This window comes from Papio anubis, chromosome 4, assembly GCF_008728515.1.
Source record: "Papio anubis isolate 15944 chromosome 4, Panubis1.0, whole genome shotgun sequence".
NCBI classification, from domain to species: Eukaryota; Metazoa; Chordata; class Mammalia; order Primates; family Cercopithecidae; genus Papio; species Papio anubis.
In genome coordinates this window covers 45,979,084-46,001,757 of record NC_044979.1, presented here as the reverse complement: position 1 = coordinate 46,001,757, position 22,674 = coordinate 45,979,084, and the positions used below count along the sequence as shown (strand labels likewise).

At 36.4% G+C, this 22,674-nt stretch overlaps 1 protein-coding gene across 5 annotated transcripts in view; it reads right to left on the bottom strand.

Moving 5' to 3' along the window:
* TMEM168 (transmembrane protein 168) overlaps positions 1-22,391 on the bottom strand; it is a 28,144-nt gene extending 5,753 nt beyond the window's left edge. The window contains exons 1-6 of one of the 5 annotated variants that reach the window (XM_021936192.2): positions 21,676-22,391; positions 20,786-20,865; positions 19,979-20,070; positions 15,248-16,503; positions 4,892-5,034; positions 2,551-2,825 (exon numbers count right to left, since the gene is read on the bottom strand). In XM_021936192.2, coding sequence (XP_021791884.1) covers positions 2,551-2,825; positions 4,892-5,034; positions 15,248-16,375 — 1,546 coding nt within the window. In that variant the 5' untranslated portion in view covers positions 16,376-16,503; positions 19,979-20,070; positions 20,786-20,865; positions 21,676-22,391. The other 4 variants (XM_009203715.3, XM_003896495.4, XM_017957111.3 and 1 more) reach the window with 4 other exon arrangements.
* Positions 22,392-22,674: the final 283 nt, after the last annotated feature.

Sequence of the window (22,674 nt, the reverse complement as noted above, 5' to 3'; positions counted from 1 at the left end):
GCGGCAGAGCGAGACTCCGTCTCAAAAAAAAAAAAAAAAAAAAAAAAAAAAAAAAAAAAAAGAAAAGCAGGCTTTTCTGTATGCCAGATGCCTCAGGCCATGCTTGACAGTATGCAGTTGCTGAATTATAAGATAAAATCTACCTTTCTCAGGGAAGGGAGATCAGTATGCTTTCTCTCTCTATTTTTTTAAACTTCTTATAATAAGCTCTCAAAGTTACACAAGAACAAATCTTAGCTAACAGATGAATTCTGTAATGGTCAATTTACTGGTAACATACTTCAAAAAAAATTATAAAGACATCATTCTAGAATGTAACTGCTAAACATTTACCTAAAATATGACTCTATTTTAGAGTTCTTAAAGTTTTCAAAAATTATTCCTAACTTAATGATGAATGAAAATTTTGAAAACCTGATACATATATATGTGTGTATCTTAGTGTTTTTTTATTTTCTTAGAAAAATAAAACGCTGATATAAGAATTAGTAAATGAACATCTAGAATTGATTTCCATAGCTATCTTTAAGAAATACTTAATGAATTTTAAATTACTTAAGAAAACTGCAAACTTTTTGAAAAGTGTTTCCATTAAGTAATAAATCTTTCATATCAACACACACAAAAAAACTTACTTCTAAAATTACTCTCTTATAACACTTTAAAATAACTAGGGATATATGCATGGCCACCAAAAATTAGCCCTGTTTTTTCCATTTGATCTGGGTAGAGTTTATTATCATAAGGATTATAGTAAGTTTTCAGTAATCCCTACTTTTAGATCTAAAATTCTATTTCTGTAAAGACTATTTTAATTGACTAAAGCTTTCTCTTGTGCTCTGAGTTGGAATACACAGAATGTCATACTTTACCTGAAACTAAAGTAGCCATAAAGGTTAAAAAGATGTTTTCTACCTTGTAATTAAAAAGTTATAGGTCAAGTAAATGATTTTATAAACTATATTCAAGTAGTTTTAATGTTCAGTACATCTTTTAGTCTTGTACATTCTAATTTTTTGAAATGGGTAACCCATGCTAACAAAAATATCCATTTAACCAGAACATGCCATTTTTTTATTATCACGGCTTTCACTCTTGGAGGCAACATGGTACAGTGCGGGGGAAAATACACTTTAGGAACCGGGCAGATCTGGTCTTAAATCATAAGTTGCATAACAACTTACAATTTCCATTTCATCCTTTCAAAAATGAAGATAACAAGTGGTGGTATCCATCTCAAAGGATTTCACATAAAGATTAACAATGTGTGTAAGGTACTAAGTACAGTAAGCTGATGCTTAAAATGTGCCCAATAAATAGTAGCTCGTCTTTCTACTAGAAGGCCACTGAGTTATTCAATATTTATTTGCAAAAAAGAAAAATTTCAAAAAAATTTCTCTTTATGATAAAAACTCCAGTTACAAATCTGGCATGAAATTAGTGAGATCGCACTGGTTTAAAATCATCTCTACCTTAACCCTTTGTTTGTTTCTTTCTGGAGTTCTTATATTGGCAACTCTGCCTCTGTCCTTCCATACTACTTCTATTTATCTTTTTCTTCATCCTGAATGTTTCCAATTTATTCATGACTATTTTATTATTTATATATTCTTGGTTTAAAACATCTACACTCTTTTATGGAAAAAAATCATGTAATTAAAATAACTATTTCTAATCTAAAATAACAAAATTACCTTTCTTTTTTAATGATTTATTCAATGATTTCATCTATTAGCTACTTAAGGATCCTCTACTATGTATTGGGCTCTGTTATAGGTCCTAAGCAAGTAACAATTCATAAAACAAAGCCCTTGACTTACTCTCTATTAATAGTTGGAAAGCCTGACAAATTTATATATTATATAAAGAGATCTCATTTCTCTCTTGGCAATAACTAAGAAGTTTTCTATTTCCCATAATGCATGTAAACCAAAGTTATTTTATGATTTTTCAAATGCAAAACAATCCCTACAGAATTTTGTACCTTAGAATAAAATTCAATGATCATTTAAAATTACCGCCTGATTTTACAGGCGAGAAAACTGAAGCTAACAGAAGTTAACTAACTTGCCTAAAATAACACAGTTGTGGCAAATTAGGACCAGGACCAAGGTCTCCTGACCTAAATGCTACTCCCACCATACTACATGATCTGCTGTTTAAAATTTTGGTGAGCTTTATAAACATAAATAAAACTACAGATGTGAAGGACTACTGAAATCTGCATCCATAACATTTCAAAACTTAAAAATACTAGTCAACGAAGTTTATCAGCTTCTGAAAAATATATTTAGCAATTCTGAAAATATTTTCAGGGAAACTATAAGTCTCAAAGCATTTTTTCCTTCTAATCACTACAAGACATATTTCTGAATCTTATCATTAGAGATGGCTAAACAGGGATGCTAGAGCAAAGAAAAACAAATTAGAGTCATATGTACAGTTCAGTAAACTAAGAACCCTGGAAATTTAATGACTGTGTGTGAAGTACAGATTTCTACATATACATGTGTATCTTTACAATAGTGAAACTGCCAAAGGTGAGTTTACCTGCTAGAGCCCACTCTCCCGTACCATGGGTGTGCCCACTGTAATACAAAATATACGTATCATGTCTGGGTCCATCCACAGTCCGAAGTTCGAGGAAAGCTTTCAGTTTGGAATGCAGCGTATCAAATGACAGTCCACTTGTGGAATAGTCACATCCATAGGTCTCAATCATATGATATGCAAAAAATCTTTGGATAGCATTGAGCATGCCAGTAGACCTCAAATTTAACTCCTGTACATGTTCTGGGGGAAGCAGTGTTGGCTGACCATCAGGACTGAAGCAGAGAAAAAACAATTATTTTGGTGTTTAAGAAGTATTCATTCTGTATCACATTCTCATCTGTCATTTATAACTGATTATCTAAGAATAAGTTATAGTTGCTGCTAAGAGGCAGGCTTTTTTAAAAAAATCATCCTTTCTAAAATTCCTATAGTACTAAGAATTAAGCTTAGAAAATCAAAACCTGGTTTCTAAATACTCACTATCATTAAAACAATAATCAAATTAAAAGCTGGGATAATACTTCCAAATGTAGATAATACTACATTTTGTTCCTTATTCATATTTTCTTACATGACAGATATTGGACAAGGTTTTTTAAAAGCAGGATTACACTGTTTCAAGAACATCTGGGTGGGGACTATTAAAAAAAACTATTGTTTAAAAATATTATAACACACAAAATATAAAAGCAATATTTTAATTATATATTTCTGTATTGAAAAATAGTCTATAAAAATTGTGTTCAAATTTCATTAACTTAAGGTACATAAATAGAAGAAATTATTAATAGGCATTTAAAAAGTTATTAAAATTTAGGTCCACTGCTTTATACTGAACACTAGTTGCAGACTTAGATTTGCTCCTGGAATAAATATAAAACGGTACTCTAGTAGATAAAGCAAGTCTTATAACTAGCAAAATACCATTAATATTGAGAAAGAAAAAAACCATCATTCCTATCCAGAAAAGGGATTTCTGTCAGGATTTTTGAAAACCTTAGATTTTGCTTCATGTATCATCAATAGTATTCTACTTTTAAAATTACAGTCACAAAAGAGTAAGCACTACATTTAAAAAATTACAATGTAATAAATATCTAACTGTGCATATTACTATTTCCACACATTCTTTCTTTCTACAAGGTTGTCATTTCTCACTTTATCGGACATTTCCAAATCTGTTTCCCTCAGTTCTTGAACCTTCAACTTTTGATTAAGTCTTTAACATGAAGGAAAATATTTCCTATAAATAGTCTATTTGGAGATTTTTATGTTAAATACTTGAAATTAGAAAAAAAACTTTACTTCAACTCTCCCCTCCCCCAGGAAAAGTGTGATGAAAACTGTCATCAGAATTCATTTATGGCAAATAACTATTTTAAAGGTATTTAGCTATAAAATAAAAATCAAAATGTAGCACATTTACAGATTTATACAGCTGTCACCACCTTTGTGGGTAAAATTTATTTTGGAATAAAACTGCAATAAACATTTATTAAACTTCACTGCCAATCCTCTGAATTCCTAGTATTTGCATGGCACTTTTCAGTGTGCAGAGTGTTTTTACATTCACTTTTTTCTTTTTTTTTTTGTTCTTCATACCATTCCTGTCAGATGAACAGGAATGATGTCTTTAGGTAAAGACAGATAATAAGGTTCAGAGTTATAATGTACCGAAGGTAACACAGAACTAAACCTCCAGCCTCTCAGGCCCAGTGCACATTTTATATTTCACTATGTTGTTCCGGACTTTTTTTTTTTGAGGCGAAGTCTTGCTCTTGTCCCCCAGGCTGGAGTGCAATGGTGCGATCTTAGCTCACTGCAACCTCCGCCACCCAGGTTCAAGTGATTCTCCTGCCTCAGCCTCCCGAGTAGCTGGGATTACAGGTGCCTGCTACCACGCCTGGCTAATTTTTGTATTTTTAGTAGAGATGGGGTTTCACCATGTTGGCCAGGCTAGTCTCAAACTCCTGACCTCAGGTGATCCGCCCACCTCAGCCTCCTAAAGTGCTGGGATTACAGATGTGAGCCACCGCGCCTGGCCAGAGGACACTTTCTTAAACAAAATATTCCCTTTAGGGTAAGATCTTTCCTCAGAAAAGTTATACATGAATATTTTCTGGTTTCTAGCTAAAATATAAGCTTATCATATTTATCAAAATATTTCAATTGAACTCTGAAGATATCACTTGGAATAAAGTTTGTTAAAAATCTGGAAGAAACGCAAAGTTATATTTTGAAAATATGGTTTTGAAAAGGAGCTATATTTTATTCATATAAATATTAAGAAAATGTTATGAACTGAATAGTTACCACTAACTATACTAGATTACTGTACCTGCAGAAGTTGGTGGGAATCACAATAGCATATCCAACAGATGTTCCTCCTAAACAGTTACCCAATTCATGGAAGAGCCCATGAGCCATGGATTCCAATGGCAAAACAATTAGAAACATGCTCAAGAAAATTCCATTTGTTGGCTAAAAGAAATCCAAAACACGTTTACACAGTACACGTACATATGTGTATAAATTTACATACATGCACACTGATTCACAATTTTTAGCTTCTACTTTCAAAAAGGATAAAAGGAACAATTAATGATCTAAAAACAATGTTCAGTTAAAGCAGGCAAGTATACATGGATGAGCTAACTAGTGCAATAAATCCTAAATTTATCTCTCAGTTTTTTTTGGAAGTTGTGGCAAAACACAGCACATCATTTTTAAAAAATATTTGTCAAATAACATCCTATCCAAACTAGAAAAAAAAACAAACCAAAACCACTCTTCGATATGACAGAGAAAATGCAAGTAACAAATATCTTGTTAAAATCCACGTGCCTGTCATTTTTCAAATAACAGATTTATTTATCAAAAAGGGTACTTTAGAAAGGGCTCATTTTTTCCCCGTGAAATTATGAAAATAAATTCTTAAGGAAATTTAAGACCCTAAAGCTTAAAAACTAATTCCGTTTATATGGTATAGTTTACCTTATAAAGCACTGAACTATCTAGATGTACAAATTCAAAATTTTAACAGAAGAAAATATTAAGGACACGTAAGCATTGTAAAAGCAGAATGGGAAGTAGAGAGGCAGAAGAAATAAGGAGGAGGCAATCAGGTATCAATTGCAATGAAAAAGCAGAAAAAATTAATACTCATTTTTAGTGAAAAGAAAATAGATGACAGTCACTTGAACATATCTTTAGAATATTAAACTATTACATTATTTCTACATTCTTTCTGTATAAATTCTTAAGGAAATTTAAAACCCTAAAGCTATAAAAATGAATTCCGTTTATATGATATAGTTTACCTTATAAAGCACTGAACTCTCTAGATGTGCAATCAAAATTTTAACAGAAGAAAATTTAAGGTCATATAAGCATTGTAAAAGCAGAATGGAAAGTAGAGAGGCAGAAGAAATAAGGAGAAGGCAATCAGGTATTAGCCACAATGAAAAAGAAAAAATTAAGACTCATTTAAGTGAAAAGAAAATGGATAGTCACTTGAACATACCTTTAGAATATTAAACTATCACATTCTTTCTGTATTGCTACTGTACATACTATATGCCTAGGTGCATGAACACATGCTTTTAACACTAAGGGGTGGTTCATTTGATCAAAATTTAATTAAAAAATTTATTCCTGCAATAGAAAAATGAATATACTGCCCTATTTTGGTACATCCTATTTTGTCAATGACATAAATAACACAGTACATGCTCCATTTAGAAACACTATAAAATACAAATAAGTAAAAAAGATATGTGATTAAAATAATTCCAAATACCATCATCTATATGCACAACTACTCTGAAATATTCCCAGACTTCATGCAATGTATTTTTCACAAATACATATTCATGTGTATTTTTTTTACCGAAATGGGATACCTAATCTGTGAACATTTTAATCTAAGCTTACATAACTCTAAGTCACTTGTAAAGACCAAATGGCATTCCTATAATACATATAAAACTTTAATTGGTGGATCCTATTATTGGTATTTAAATTGCTTACAATTTGCCATTATACCAAAACTAGAATAAATATCAAGTTCTGATTATTAATGAGGTTAAGTACCTTTCACCACATGGGTATCATCTGTGATGAAGTGTTAAATATTTTGCCCACCTTTCTATGGGGCTGACCTTTTCTTCATTGATTTAGCTTTGTTTGGTTCTGAACATAGTCTAAATGAAAGTCTTTTGCTGGTGACTCTGTAACTACCTTAATGCTGTTTTTTGCTTAACAAGAGTTCTTAATTATAATATAGTCACTTTATGCCTTGTTAAAAAAAATCCCTCTATCCAACCATTAAGAAGATATTTTAACATTATCCTCTAAAGGCTTTATTGTTTTGCCTTTCACATTTAAATCTATAATCCAAATATAATTGATTTTATGATAATGGCCCGATTTTTTCTTCTACAGAAACACTCAATTGTCCAAGCAGCAATTACTGAAAATACCAACCACTCCACATTACAGTGCCACTTTTGTCATAAGTATTCACGGATCTGTTTTTGGTCTCTCTTCTTCTGTTCTGTTGGTCTATTTTTTATCCTTTCACATATGTCCTTTGGCTTTCATTTCTTCCCTCTATTTTTGGGACTCTAATCAAACAAATATGAGATCTTCTTAACATATCCTCTGAGTCTTATCCTTTCCTTCTGTTCACTATTTTCCATACTTCTCCTCTTTCATGCTGCTTCTTGTATAGCTTCTTCTGAACTGTATCTTCCAGTTCACTAATGCTCACTTCAGCTTTGTCTAATGTTATGTTTGTAACACTGAAATAATTTATTTCCTGATCCTAAAATTTCTATTTAGTTATTTTTAAAATCTGCCTTGTCATTTTTTAAAGTTTCCAGTATACTACCATTATGTCCTGATCTCTCCTTTTATTTTTGCAACTTAGCATGACGGTTTTCTGTTTGATAATTCCAATACCTAAAGATTTTTTTCTGTTGTCTGTTGATTTTGCTGCTTCTTGCTCTTGGTGCTGTGTGTGTGTGTGTGTACCTGGTTAAATTTATAAGCAGAACGCTGGATATAAAAATTATATTATTATTAATTTTAGGCCTAGAAAATGACACTTTGTCCTAGGGACAACTGTTTCTTCCAGAGAGCTGCGGACATCACGAGTCTACATATCTTAATCCGGGTTTGACCACTTAATCCCAGGTTGAACCACCAACAGGACACAAGGGGGCAGAAAGCAAGTTCATGAGAGGGCTATAACACACATGGCTCCACCCTCTTCTTTCACTGTGTAAGCGTAAAATGGGAGGTAATTTACCAGAGATCTCACTTCTGGAGGCCCTGGGCTTGGCTTTTATTTTTGCCACTCTTGAGGGGGCCAAAAGTGCAGCTCAGCTTTGAAAACAGTTTCCTCTATGTATACAAATGTCTGCAAGGCCCAGCATCGAGTCTTTTCATCCCAGGAAGTATGGTGTGTTTTTCCATTCATTCAAGTCTTCCTTTATAACCTACATTGAGGTTTACAGTAATTTTAAAATAAAAGTTTGATAAGTTTAAAACTTATTTTATGTTTCTGTTCTTACAAATGGAATCAGTTCCAATTTTCTGATGGTTGATTTCCAGGCTATTACATTTTATATATTTACATATTTTTCCTAAACGAGTGCGTCTCATCTTCAGTATGTTTTTACTATTAGAAAAAGTATTGAACGGTTTCATTTAGCAGCAAACTAAACAAATGATAAAGTTCAATTGCCAATCAATTTGTAGATGACTTAAATGAAAAGCCTAATAATTCAAAATTCCGATTAAAATGTTAATTGATATTGATGTTATTCAATACCCTAATGTTGGTTATGTAACACTGATGATGATATTTGATACAGTAGGACTAAATAAGTAGATATTCGAGGGTTTACTGATCACAATTCATAAATAACAGATGATCTGTTACTACTTGCTTTTTATATTAAAAAATCTTAGAAACTGAGAATTTTATGCTGATTGACAGGTCTCACTCTGTCATCCAGGCTGGAGTGCAGTGACATGATCACAATTCACTGCAGCCTCGACCTCTCAGGCTCATGTGATCCTGCCACCTTAGCCGCCGAAGTAGCCTGGGACCACAGGCAAATGCACCACCATGCCTGGCTAATTTTTTCATTTTTGTAGAGATGAGGTCTCCCTATGTTGCCCAAGCTGGTCTCAAACTCCTGGGTTCAAGCAATCCTCCCGCCTTGGCCTCCCAAACTGTTGGAATTACAAACATGAGTCATCATGCCTGGCCCTGTCATACATTTTTAAAAAGCAAATTTATCAGGAAAAAATCATTAAGTACTTCTATTAGGTTATTTTGAAAAAGCAAGCTTAGAAAAACGGTATTAAATATTCTATTAAGATCACACACAAGTTAATGTTTTGGCAATACAAAAATTCATAATTTTAACTGAACAGATGGCAAGTATGTCCAGGGGAAGCCAAAATAAATTTAGGATGTTTTATCCACTTGCCACTTTCAGAGAGCTTCAATTTTATTGGCCTGCAAACCTTTACTCTATAGCTTCAATCTAGAAGTCATTTGTGATTTTGGAGTACTCCTTACACCTTAAATCCAAGTAACAAATAAGATCAATTGATTAAAGCCTATAAGTACTTTTTCTCCTTTGCTTCTCAAATTATCCTCAGCTCACTATCAAATATTAAGACATGGCTCATATTTCAAAGCAGATACAACCTCAGCACAAAAGAAGACCAATAAACAACCTGTAAGTGATGCCCTTTGAATAAAAGTTACTAGTTATTAGAGCTCTATTCAGCTGGGCTTTCAAGTCACGGTCAAAGTATTCAACGTTTCATATCCTAAAATTTTTCAGGTAACAGGAACAAAATTTCTTTCTGCAATGTCGTTTTTAAAATGTAACATTTACATAAACATATACGGCTTGTTTGTTTAGAAGTATTTTTTTATGAGTCACCTTATGCAAACCAGATTTGGAAAACATACATAGAAGCCTAAAGAAAGTAAAGCCCAACTAAGAAACAGAATACATAAATGCAGCAATATATAAATGGAGAGACTGTGAGAAATCTAGCTTTAAGAAACGACAGGCAACTTTCAAAACTTTGCTTGGTTCAGGAAATGTAAGAACATTATGAAGACTACTGTATAATTTTAAAGTCAAATGACTTCTTTATGCAGAAGAAGTAGGGCATAGTGGAAAGGACCCAAGCTTCGGAGTTAGACTTTGGTTCAATCCCAGCTCAGCCACTTGCTATGTGTGCACGAATAAGTTAATTAACCTTTTCAGTCTTGATTTCTGGAATATATACATAGATAATTTATGTCATGAGCTTATTCTGTAGATTAGAAATACATATGTATGGCAGTATAAAGTTAAATTCTTTCCACATGACCCAGCAATTCCACATCACACTAAAATAAAAGCTTATGTTAACACAAAACCTTGTCTACAAAGGTTTATAGCAGCTTTATTCATAATTACCAAAAAACTGCAAATAATTTCAGTGTCTCTCAACTGGGTAAAGGATAAACTGTGGAACATCCATACAATGGGATATTGCTCACAATAAAAGTAACTAACTTACTGATGGCACACAGTAACACAGATGAATCTCAAATGATGTAAATAAGAAGTCAAACTTAGGGCCAGGTGCAGTGGCTCACACCTATAATCCCAGCACTTTGGAAGGCCAAGACAGGGAGGACTGCTTGAGCCCAGGAGGTCAAGGCTGCAGTGAGCCATGATTGTGCCACTGTACTCTAGCCCACACTGCAGAGCAAAACTCTGTCTCAAAAACAAAAGTCAGGCTCAAAAGACTACAGTGTTAAATGATTTTACAAATATGACATTCTGGAAAAGGAAAATTTCTAGGAACGGAAAACAAATCAGGTTGCCAAGTACCTGGGGGTTGGGAGAAGGACTGACTACAAGGAAGCAAGAGGGAATTTTGGTGGTGATTTAACTGCATTACACATTGACTGTGGTAGTAGTGGTCACACAAATATATGTGTTTGTCAAAATAACAGAATTACACACTAAAAAAGGTGAATGTTTCTATATGTAAATTTTTCCTTAATAAAAAATTTTTTATGTTAAGCTAAGTAAAACAAAACCCAAAAGTTTTCATATGCAAAACCTTAAAAAAAAATGGCTAAACCCATTTTTTGGAATTATGATCTAAATTACAACTGTGCTCCATAAGGCATGTTAATCTTGCATGTTTTTACTTCTCTAATAGTAAAACAAAAGTACATTTGAGTCCCTAAAAATATATTTTAAAAGATAAAGAAACCTATAAGGTATTTAATAAATTCCAAATGTCCACTAGGTCATTACCTCAGTGAGATCCATCATCATGTCTTCCCTCATCCTACATTCTTATCTGCTCTCTTCAGTTTCTCAACATCTTTTTAACATTTTGACTATCTACCACGTCCGAACTTTCAACTTTACATTTTATCAACTAATATGAAATTCGCTTTAAATTTACTTCTCAACAAAATCTACTAGTTTTTCATCTGATAATACTCTCAATTTTATCCTTATCATAGCCCTTTTCCCTATCACCTTAGTCCAAGTCCTTATCTCTTGCTCCTGGCTAGCCTTCTTGATTTCAGTCTATGTCTACTTTCATAGATTCTGTCATAGCTGGCAAACTGATCTGCTCAAAGCCTTCTTTAATTCCTCATTTTTTTCTTGGCACATTGGGTCTGCCCTCACCTAATCAGTGGCACAGTTTTTCTAGTGAAAATAGATTGAAGGATATTTTAATGGGACAGTGAGAAAAATTGGTTTAGTATCTTAGTATTACTCTCACAGAAATATGACAAATGGTTTTAGATTATATTAAAAACTTAATATCATTTAGGAAATAAGTAAAAATAGTTCAATTTTAAAAATCAATTAAAATCCAATTTAAATAATCTGAGATAGCCCTCAGAATTTATTTGCATTAAACAATGGTGTTATTATCCCCAAAACAGTCATGTCCTAACAAAGCTCTTAATTATTTGCCTTTCTACATAATTTTCTGGTTCTTTCATAATTCAAGAGATCTGGAACATGCACAAATTCAGCAGATACTTCCCAAATTATGTTTCACATAGAGGTTAAAAGGTATGGGTGTGGGGAGGTGTGTAATGTAAGTAATGAGGGTAGAGCAAGGACTTCACGGTCAAGTTAGTTTGGAAATGTTTTTCTTTCTGTACTTTGAACATTTTTTTCTCAGAGTACACTCACTAACATCTCACAGAACACTGGGCAGAGCAGAGTTTGAAATCTTTCTACAGAGGATTGGTTAAATTAAGTTGAAAAAATTTAGTTACCTTTAAGGCATGCCATGGGCAGCAGTTTCCAAATAGCGACCAATTGTGGAATGCAGACACAACTCATGTAGATTCACACTGGTCTTGAATAGCTAAATGAATATATTGCCACTAAATGAGTACGCTGGTGACCGAAGTGTTTGCATCACATTGAAGATTTTTAGAGACACAGAGTCTCATGCTCTTCCCCAAAATTACTGAATTCCAATCTTCAGAATTTTAACAAGATCCCTACATGATTCACATGCATACTGAGGAGTGAGAAACACTGGTCTGGAACAAAGATTGGCAAACTTTTTCTTAAAAGGGCCAGATAGGGGGCCAGGTGCAGTGGCTCATACCTGTAATCCCAGCACTTTGGGAGGCCGAGGCAGGTGGATTACCAGAGGTCAGGAGTTAGAGACCAGCCTGGCCAACATGGCGAAACCCCATCTCTCACAAAAATACAAAATTGAGCCAGGCCTAGTGGCGGGTGCCTGTAATCCCAGCTACGTGAGAGGCTGAGACAGGAGAATTACTTGAATCCAGGAGGCAGAGGTTGCAGTGAGCAGAAATGGTGCCTTTGCACTGCAGCCTTGGTGACAAGAGTGAAACTCTGTGTCAAAAAAAAAAAAAGCGGGGGGGGGAGAGATAGCTAATATTTTGTTTTGCACGTCATTGCAATCTCTGTTTTAACTACTCAACTATGCTGTTTACCATAATTACAAGAGTTAATACGGTAAGAAGATATAACAAAGATGCATTTACATCTAGGAACAGTGCTTCAAAATACATGAAGCAAAAAAAAAAAAAAAAATGACAGAATTGAAAAAGGAAGTAGACAATTCAGGAACTATAATAGAGATTTTAATCTATTACAGAACTAGACAGAAAATTAACAAGGCTATAGATATATGAATAACACTACCAACCAACTTAATCTAGCTGATATTTATAGTACACTGTACCCAACAACAGAAGACTCATTATTTTCAAGTGAACATGGAATAAAACATGCCATGCCACAAAGCAAGTGGCCTAAAAGACTAAAATCATACAGTGTTCTCCAGCCACATGGAATTAGAAATCAACGGAAAGAAATGTGAGAAACTTCCAAATATTAGGATATCACACAACAAACTTATAAATAACCCATGAGTCAAAGAAGAAATTTCAAAGGAAATTAGAAAACATCTCACCAGATGGCATAGTACTAACATAACGGGAGACATACAGGTCAGTATAACAAAAGAACTCAAAAATACAACCTTACATTTATGTTTAATTGATTTTAAACAAAGGCACCAAGGCAATTCAATAGGGGAAATGTTAATCTTTTCAACAAATGGTGCTGGGAACAATGAGACAGCTATATATTAAAAAAAAAAAAAAATAGATCCTTATCTCATACTATAACTCAAAATGGATCATACACCTAAATGTAACAGTTAAAACAATAATGCTTTTGAAAGAACTGTGACCTAGTGTTGAGCAAAGACTTCTTAGATAAGCTACTAAAAGCAGAGTCCATAAAAGAAAAAGTGGATAATTTGGATTCTGTAAAATTAAAAACCTTTACTCCTGAAAACTCTTCAAAAAGTGTCATTCAGAAAATAGAAACGGAAGCCAGACTGGGAGTAAACATTTCCAAATCATTTATCTTACAAAAGGCTTGTATCCAGAATATATAAGGAACTCTTAAAACTCAATCAAGACAAATAACCCAGCTTTAAAATGAGCAAAAGATGTGAATATTTAAACAACAAAGTAAATGGCTAATACACACATAAAAAGATGCTCAACATCATTAATCATTAGAGACATAAATTAAAACCACAATGCTATCACCCTACATCTAAATCGAGGGATTCTCAAACAGATCAACTTTAGGAAAGAGCAGAATTGAAGGTGAAAATCAGGAAACTGATGCTCTTAAAATTATCGCTGCTGACAGACTCCTTGGAAAGTTTTTGTGTACCTCCAGTGGTACACACCATATCTGAAGACCACTAGATAAGAAAAACTTTGGAGACCAAGAAAATATTAATATTTGGTTAACAGAATTTGACAGCCTGGAATGGCATCCAGCATGAATGAGGTTGACTTGGAAAAGAAAAAGTATTTAGGGCTGGGAAAGGAGCTAGCAGGAAGAGAGGCAAGGAAGAGGAAAGAAAACTCATGCTTGAGTTTTGGACATCATCATCATAATTCTGATAGTATCCAACACTAGCAAGTACAGCAAACAAAGTAAGGACAATATCCTCAGGCCACACCCAAGATGTTTTCCTCATTTGGTTGACTCCCACCAGGATCCCTGCCCTAGCCCAGCTGACTAGAAAGCACCATGTCCAGGCAAGTCTCCACATCTCCCTCTTCAAAACACACTTCTAGAAATCACTCAGCAGCAACAAACTTACAAAGCAGAGAGCTGCACCAAGCAGAGCTGACTTTCCTCTAGAAATCACTGAGCAGAACAAACTGTTTCAGAGAGCTGCACCAAGCAGAGTTGACTTTCCTTTATGCCCCACATCCCAGCCTGATGTACACAGATTATAGTATTTATCACACTGTAATCATAATTGTTTGTTTACATGCCAGCCTCTTCCTCCTCCCATTGGAGATTGTGCCACCTTTGACAGACATCCTGAGATCTTCCACACCCACTACGGTGCCTGGCATATAGTGCATAGTCAATACATGCTCAATTAATGGAAGACTGGGTTTGTTAATAATGTAGATGCAAACTCCAACTGTACAAATGTCTTTGTCTACAAGAACCTTTTAGAAAACATTTCTGGGCAGCAAAGTTCCTGTGAAACCCACGTTTTCTTTCTTAGGATAACCTCTAATCTATAATTAAGCAACTGATATGTAGTTATATATCTAACACCTTTTATATAAAATCTTCAGAGAAATGGCTACATACAAGAAACATGTTACAGTGAGGAGTCCAGGGAATAGACAGAAATTAAGTAATCTTGTTCCTGCCAGTATTAGTGACTCTGGATGTGTTTTCTTTGGCTTTCAGTTTCCTCATGGGTATAATGAAAGCATCAGAATACTATCTTTAAATACTTTCCGAATGTTAGTTTTCTAAGACTCTTTAATCGATGAGTGTTTCACTAATGAACAGTCAGGAAGTGGGAGGCATCTCAATGCTGAGTGTTCATAACATTTTGGTACTTCTTTGCTAGAAATCAAACAAATTATCCTCTTGAAACACATTCAGTACTTCAATTCCATGAACAAAATTAAATAAGAGCAAATATGAATATCCTTTTGAAATCAGGAACTTGACCTTACAACTTTAATTTCAATTATTGAAGTTAGCATTTTATTACATCATTGGGGTTGATGGACAAACAATAAGCTTACCTGCCAGGAAACTGCTCCCAAAATCGCTGTTGCAAGAAGACTAAAAAACACCAACTGCTCTGAAATCAAGCAAAAATGGCGCATCCCTTTGGATGCCATGATTCTATCAAGGCTATTGTAATCTGTCCTGTGGGTAAAATATACTTTATGGCAGTCATTTAATTTGGTATGGAATCCCCAAAGAGTTAAAAGAAAAATAATATGACAAATCATCCAGAAAATTCCAAAAATGGAAAAGCCAGGTATTACAAAATACCAGAGATGAGTGTCTCTAAGTTTAAATGCTGAAAGAATAAAAAATGTAAGCTCAATCATTCCAGCAAAAACGACTGAAAGTCTTCTGCAAATTCTTCCACGGTACAAAAAGGGTTTCCATCTTTCAGTTACTGAAAGTCCACTAAAATAAATGTCAAGGAAAGGATCAGTTATCAGGCAAATAAAAAAACATGCAAAAGCAATCGGATTTTTGGGAGTTTCCAATGAGGAAAAAAATAACAAAACTGCAAAAATAACTAAGTTTGGAATAGCTAAGAAAGATTTCATTCTCAGATCAATAATCAGCATAGCCAGAGCCACAACAAGCAAAATGACACTCAGAGACTTCTCCACCAACATAGTTGTGCTGGCAATGGCAAATCCAACAAGCTCTAGAAATTCAATTGTGGTTAGTAAAGTGGGTCGATGACGGACGTAACCAGAAATTCTCTCCACCAGAGAGCACAATATCCTTAATACTATGGATGTCAGAAGCAAATATTTGGTTGATTCTTCTTTTACATCATTTTTAAAGGATGAATTATCAAGAAAACATAGAAGGCCAAGCAAGAATCCAAACCAAAGATTGGAGAGACTTAAACTTGCTGCTTCCATTGAAAAATAATAATAGAGTATGCTGGCGATTCCAAGAACAAAAAGACCAAGAATAAAAATTACCAAAATTAAGGAATTTGCTGTTTTTTCCCATCTTACGTATAGACCTAAGCATATAGCAACCAATAAATTGATTCTGGCTAAATAGCCAAGATACCGCACTGAAGAATGCATGTTCACTTCTCTATTTACTTCTTCCAGTCTTGTCATTGCTAAATAGAGACAATGACTAAAGCAGTAACGCAGTGATTTACACATGTAACCAGCAATGTGGGCTTTTCCCTCACGTTACAAAAATTAACCGCTTGTATTTCATCCAGTATATCCAGTGTATCCGCAACTCCTATTTCAACATTTTCTCTCGTGGAAATTTTGTTTATAGTGATCTAAAAAGAAGAAGAAAATATTTCAGAGTTAATTTTATATAAGTTACTCATTATTTTATATAAAGATGCATATAAAAAGTGAAAAAATCCAGTTTAAAAACTGAAATCCAATTTATAACCTGATTTGCAATATCTTAATGATTACTGTTTCTGGCTTAAAACTTGGCAGTTTATCCAAACAGACATGGCTGTGCCTTCTACTCATCATATGCTATGACTGCATGAATAGAATTGTTCTTCCAGAGATGGTGAAGAATTCACCTAATCCATTCTGGTTTAAATATCTGGTTTTTCAACAACAAGGAAATGTGATATGTTAGCTTTAGCTTAGATTGTAGCAGGTTTTGGTACAACATAAAGCTACTTAGTTCTTAAAGCAAATGAAGGACTTCACTGTTACCTCTAATGTGAAAAGCACTTGTATATACTAGTAGTAACAGCAACCATTACTACCTGCCAAATATCCCCTACATCTTTTTACAAGGCAGCTCTAGAATGTTACACAAGGTCTTTACATTGTTTAACTAATAAACTCACTAGTATTAAAGTTACTCAGTCCCTAAAGTTGAGCCATAATTCTCCCTGTACTTTTACCTCTATTAAATTACTCTGATTACTAAACTTGCTTTCCAAATCTAAACACTATCTCTATAGAAACCAATTCCTGATCAATTCCGAGTCAAAAATGAAAAACTGAAATGCTCACCCTAATAGTCATTATAAAGTAAATGAAGAACTTTTCAATTGTACTTAAACAAATGTTACTACAATTATTTGTTAGAGGACCCAGGAAATTAAAGGTTCCACAAGTCACACCTACAAAATGATAGTAGTCAAAAAATGATTTAACCATCTATTATAATTCTTCAAAATTTCCTAGTATACTGTTTCAAAAGAACTGATCAATGATTCATGGTAACTCTATCTAAAGAGAACCCAATCAGACACTTAAAAAGAAACTAGGGCCAGGCATAGTGGCTCTCTCCTGTAATCCCAGAACTTTGAGAGGCTGAGGCAGGCGGATCACTTGAGGTCAGGAGTTAGAGACCGGCCTGGCCAACATGAAAAAACCCTGTCTCTATTAAAAATACAAAAATTAGCTGGGTGTGGTGGCAGGCATCTGTAATCCCAGCTAACTCGAGAGGCTGAGGCAGGAGAATCGCTTGAACCCAGGAGGCGGAGGTTGCAGTGAGCCGAGATTGCGCCACTGGATTCCACCCTGGGGGATAGAGCGAGACTCTGCCTCCAAAAAACAAACAAACAAACAAAAAATACTAGTTTGTGATTAGTTTATCTGTACTTTCTTAATAGCTCTACACTAAAAGGCTCAAGAGAAATATGAGAACCTAGAATCAACTCTTCGTACTCATTTGGCTGGAGAGGAATGTTACTAAAGCAACCTTAGGGTCTCTGGGAAGTTCCAAGTATTATTACTTATTTTGCTTTTATATGTTCAACAAGCATTTTTTAAAAAATTTTTTACAACTAAGTCTATTTAAGTATTCCAACTGATTTGCCTTAATTAAATTTGTATTCACTTATGTCTTAAGGTACCACATAATGTTAAAGAAAATGTCTTCCTTTGGTATATTTTGGTTTATCTTTTTAACTTGAGTGTGAGAAACTGACAAAATCTGGAATGCACTGAGGTTTTTTTTAAAACATCACTATTGTGTGTTATAAAATAATTCAACAAATACATTAGAATATTTATCCTCAAAGAGCTGATGGTACAATCTGGGCTCAGACTACTGAACACTGCTGGACAGGAGGGGGAAAAAAACCACACACTAGGCTAAATAGTACCACTCTAAATCCATGGAACATCCTTCCCTGGTCAACATTCTTCTCCATTCTTGTGACTACTCAAAACCCTACTTCCTCTCTTCAAATCTCTGATACCCTACTTCTTCCTATTGCATGCTCACCAGATGATTCTGCCTCCTAGAGAGTCATCAAAAGGGAGTTCACTTGAGTTCCCAAGTCCACAAACCCATCTCTACTTATATGTCCAAATATAAGGAAAGAAGGCTGTTGCTTCTCTAAGGTTAAATCTTTCAGCCATATTGTGCATCTTTCCTTCTGCCTCTTCCAGAACATCAGACTCTCTCCTCTCTGCAAACTCTCACTTTTATCTGTTACTATTTAAACATTTATAAACCTGTTTCTTTTAAAAACAATACCAAAAAAGTTAAGAAACAAAACAAAAACAATCCTTGCTAATCCCCATATCCTATATGAAACTCAATCTTGTGTCCTTTTGACAGCTGGGAGGTAGTTGCTTTACTTCTTACCTACTCACTTTTCAAACCACTAAATGGTGTTTCCCACTACACAACTGCTCTGCTAAGTGCTGAAATGACCTGTAAATTCCTAAATCCAATGGGTACTTTTCACTCAGTATCTTGCGTACTCTTTTTCTGGGGGGGTGGGGGGGATGGGGGAACGGAGTCTCGATGTGTTGTCCAGGCCCAAGTGCAGTGGCAGGATCTCGGCTTGCTGCAACCTCTGACTATCGGGTTCAGGCGATTCTCCTGCAACCTCTGACTATCGGGTTCAAGCGATTCTCCTGCCTCAGCCTCCAGAGTAGCTGGGATTACAGGAGCCCATCACCATGCCCAGTTAATTTTTGTATTTTTAGTAGAGATCGGGTTTCACCATATTGGCCAGGCTGGTCTCAAACTCCTGACGTCAGGTGATCCACCGGCCTCGCCATCCAAACTTCTGGGATTACAGGCACAAGCTACTGCACCTGGCCTTTTTTTTTTTTTTGAGACGGAGTTTCACTCCTGTTGCCCAGGCTGGAATACAATGGAGCGATCTCGTCTCACCGCAACCTCGGCCTCCCAGGTTAAAGAGATTCTCCTGCCTCAGCCTCCCAAGTAGCTGGGATTACAGGCATGCGCCACCACACCCGGCTAATTTTGCATTTTTAGTAGAGACAGGGTTTCTCCATGTTGGTCAGGCTGCTCTCGAACTCCCGACCTCAGGTGATCCGCCGGCCTTGGCCTCCCGAAGTGCTGGGATTACAGGCGTGAGCCACTGCACCCGGCCGTATCCTGCATATTCTTTAAACAAACTTACATTGTTGACTTCTCTCTCTTTCCAAACCATTCCTTTTCGTGGGCATCCAAAGACTGTCTCTAGATTTTTTTTCTTAATTCATTGGTTTCCCCTCCTCGGTCTCCTTGAAGGCTCTTCATTCTCAATCCATCCTTTGTAATGTTCAACCCCAAACCTAGGCTTTTCTCTCACTACATACTTTCTCTAAGCAATGTCATTTATTTCTATGTGTTCAATTATTATCTCTCTACTTAAGTGCACACATATATTAATCTACTATAGAAATTGAAGCACCAGCTCTGTTCTGCACTGTTAACAGAGGTAAATACCTGGAAACAAAGTAAATGTAAACATGTAAAAAAAAAAATTAGTCAAGTACAGTGCATCCATATAATGCAATATATGCAGTTACCTTCTGATGGACCAAAATCAACATGGCAGATTGTTTTTAAATGGCTAATTTACAAAAGTCTTTCCCCATTCTGATCTTCTTCAAAAGACAGCCTGAGTTAGAGAATAATAGAAAAACATTACAATCCTTTTCAATTGGTTTGCCATCATTAATGATTCAATGAACAATTATTCCAGAGGTAGATTAAAATGGAGCATAGAAGATTCAATATGCATACGGGAAAAGTTAACTAATCACTGCCAGAGTCTGATTATTTAATAAAACCTTACATACTACTCTAACCCTCCTCTCCACCATCATCTACATTTAACCCTCACCAAGTCCTGTCTACTATTCTTCCTAAACATTTTTTAAGTGTTTCTACTTCTCGTCCCCAGGGTCACCATCCCGATTTTGGCCACCATCATGTTGAACATTTCCCTGTATCCACTCTTGCCCTCTCTAAGAAGTGTACTTTTTAAAACCAAAATGTAGCGCTCCAATGGCGTCCCATCACCCTTAACAATAAAGTCAAAACTCCTTCAATGCCTTATAAGGCTCTCCGTGTTGGGCCTGAATAACTCTCCTGCCTTATCTGTTACCACTCTTCCTCTCACACTTTGTTTTCCAAACCTACTGACCTTTCAATTACAAACTGCACAAATGCTATTCCCAAGCCAGGTACACTCCTTTCCCTCCTCCTGGCCCCACCCCAGTGCTCACACCTGGCTTACTCCAACTCTTCAGGTCTCAGATAAAACATTATCTTAAGAGATTATCCTTGCCCCCTCCCCACTACATGACCCCCGTACTTTCTCTGTTACATACCATCACTTATTTCATGTCTGCTTTTCCCACTAGATCAAAAGGTCTCTGAGGGTTTGTCTTCAATACTGTACACCCAGTGACTAGCAAAAATTCGGCATCAAGAAGGTATTCAATATATGCTTGTTGAAAAATAAAGACTAATACAGAAATAACTACATTTAACAACAATGGTCGCCACTGGACACTTATTAATGCATAAAGAGAATACAGAACTTAGCTAATATCTCACAACTAATAACTGGTAGTACTAAGGGAGATTCCATAAATGTTTGGTTTCTCTTTCAGCTTTCCACCAGTCTTTACTTAATTCACCCAAATTCTTCCAACTCAATCCTCTCTCCATGTCCTACCTCTAGGGAATGACTTGAGGCATACCGTATCACTTGCATTATCCTTCACTCAGAAACTTTCTGTCCCATCTAGAAGTGTCAAGGCTAAAACAACTACACTGAAAAAACAGGGCCAGGGAATTTCAGTGCTTCGGTTCTGAGTTACTGATAACTATTTGAGCCATCTCATACGAGGAAAATGGTATCTCGAATATTAAACTCCTGGGCACTAGAGCAGCAATAGCAATTTCTCTCCCTTTCGGCCTCCTTTTAGCGAGATGTGGGAGGTCCTACAAGGAGCTTGGCTGTTCTCCACCACTCTCTACCTCGGGAGAGCGCGACCACAACGTGGCGCCCAGTTGAGGGGGAACCCTTGCAAGACACGGAGAGGCGCTCCCACACCCTCCAATCTCCAACCACCACTGTCAACTCCTCCAGGGGCAGGTATCCTACCCCGGCCCTGGGAGGCTGACTGGGCGGAGCTTGGGGTCCACCACGCGGAGGCCTGGCGGTGTCTGTACCTAGATCTCGCCGCCCTGCCGTCCATCCATTTCTCCCTACCTGACTCGGCCGTCGCCACCAACGCGCTCTCCCAAACCTCAGAATCAGTTCCAAAACCAAACCAAAAAGGAGGAGGGCAGACAAGGCTTCAGCCTGCGACGGAAAACAGGGAGGCGGCACGCCTTGGGGAACGAGGGCCCGAGGCCATACGCGCTAATACAGGCCGGTGTTTGTGGAAACTTTCTCCGTTACCGGCCCGGCCGCGACCGCCATGTTTCCGCCGCCAAAATCCGCGACGGTACGGAACGTCGCCGGGGTCAAACTGCGCGGCGCGCGTCCTTCCCGAGGCCCGGCCCCCTCCCCGCCCAAACCCGCGCGCCGCCGCGCACCGAGGTGAGCAAGACGCTGCGCGAGTGTCAACTGCCCCACCTAAGGCGCCTGACTTCCTCGAGCCAAAGTCGACTCCTGGGACCTGGAATCAGTGACTGAGAACAGACAGTGGGAAGACCACCAAAGATCAGGCTGACAGTGCCCATCAAGCATCTAGCCCACCGCCTCGCGCTGGACCGAACGGGGACAGGGCGGACGGGACTGCTACGCGTGGGCTGTAAATACTGCGGGAGGCGTTGCTGCTCTTTAATATATATGGCATAATATATGGCTTTGTAACCAGCTAAGCCCCAAGCTCCTTAGGCCCGCCCTCAGAACCCTTCAGTTCCTCAAATGCCGGGACATGTCGGGTTTTGCTAAACATTAAATCACCTTAGCATAGTGCGTGACACAAAGTTAGCACTTAAATACTTGTAAAATAATAACGTACAATAGGCTCTCCACGATCCCTAGTTCTCTCCTCCCACTTATTTTGCATGTATTATCTATATTTTTCCTATTTTCCATAATAGGGTGTGAATTTCCTAATTTTCATAATAGATGTTGGGGGTTGGTGTGGCCAGCATATCTACAAGAATGAACAACCCTCAGATTGAGATTCTGCATATGTATATGAAAATTTTGAGTTAGAGTCTCTCGAGACTCCTAAAAGCAATCACAACTCAACTT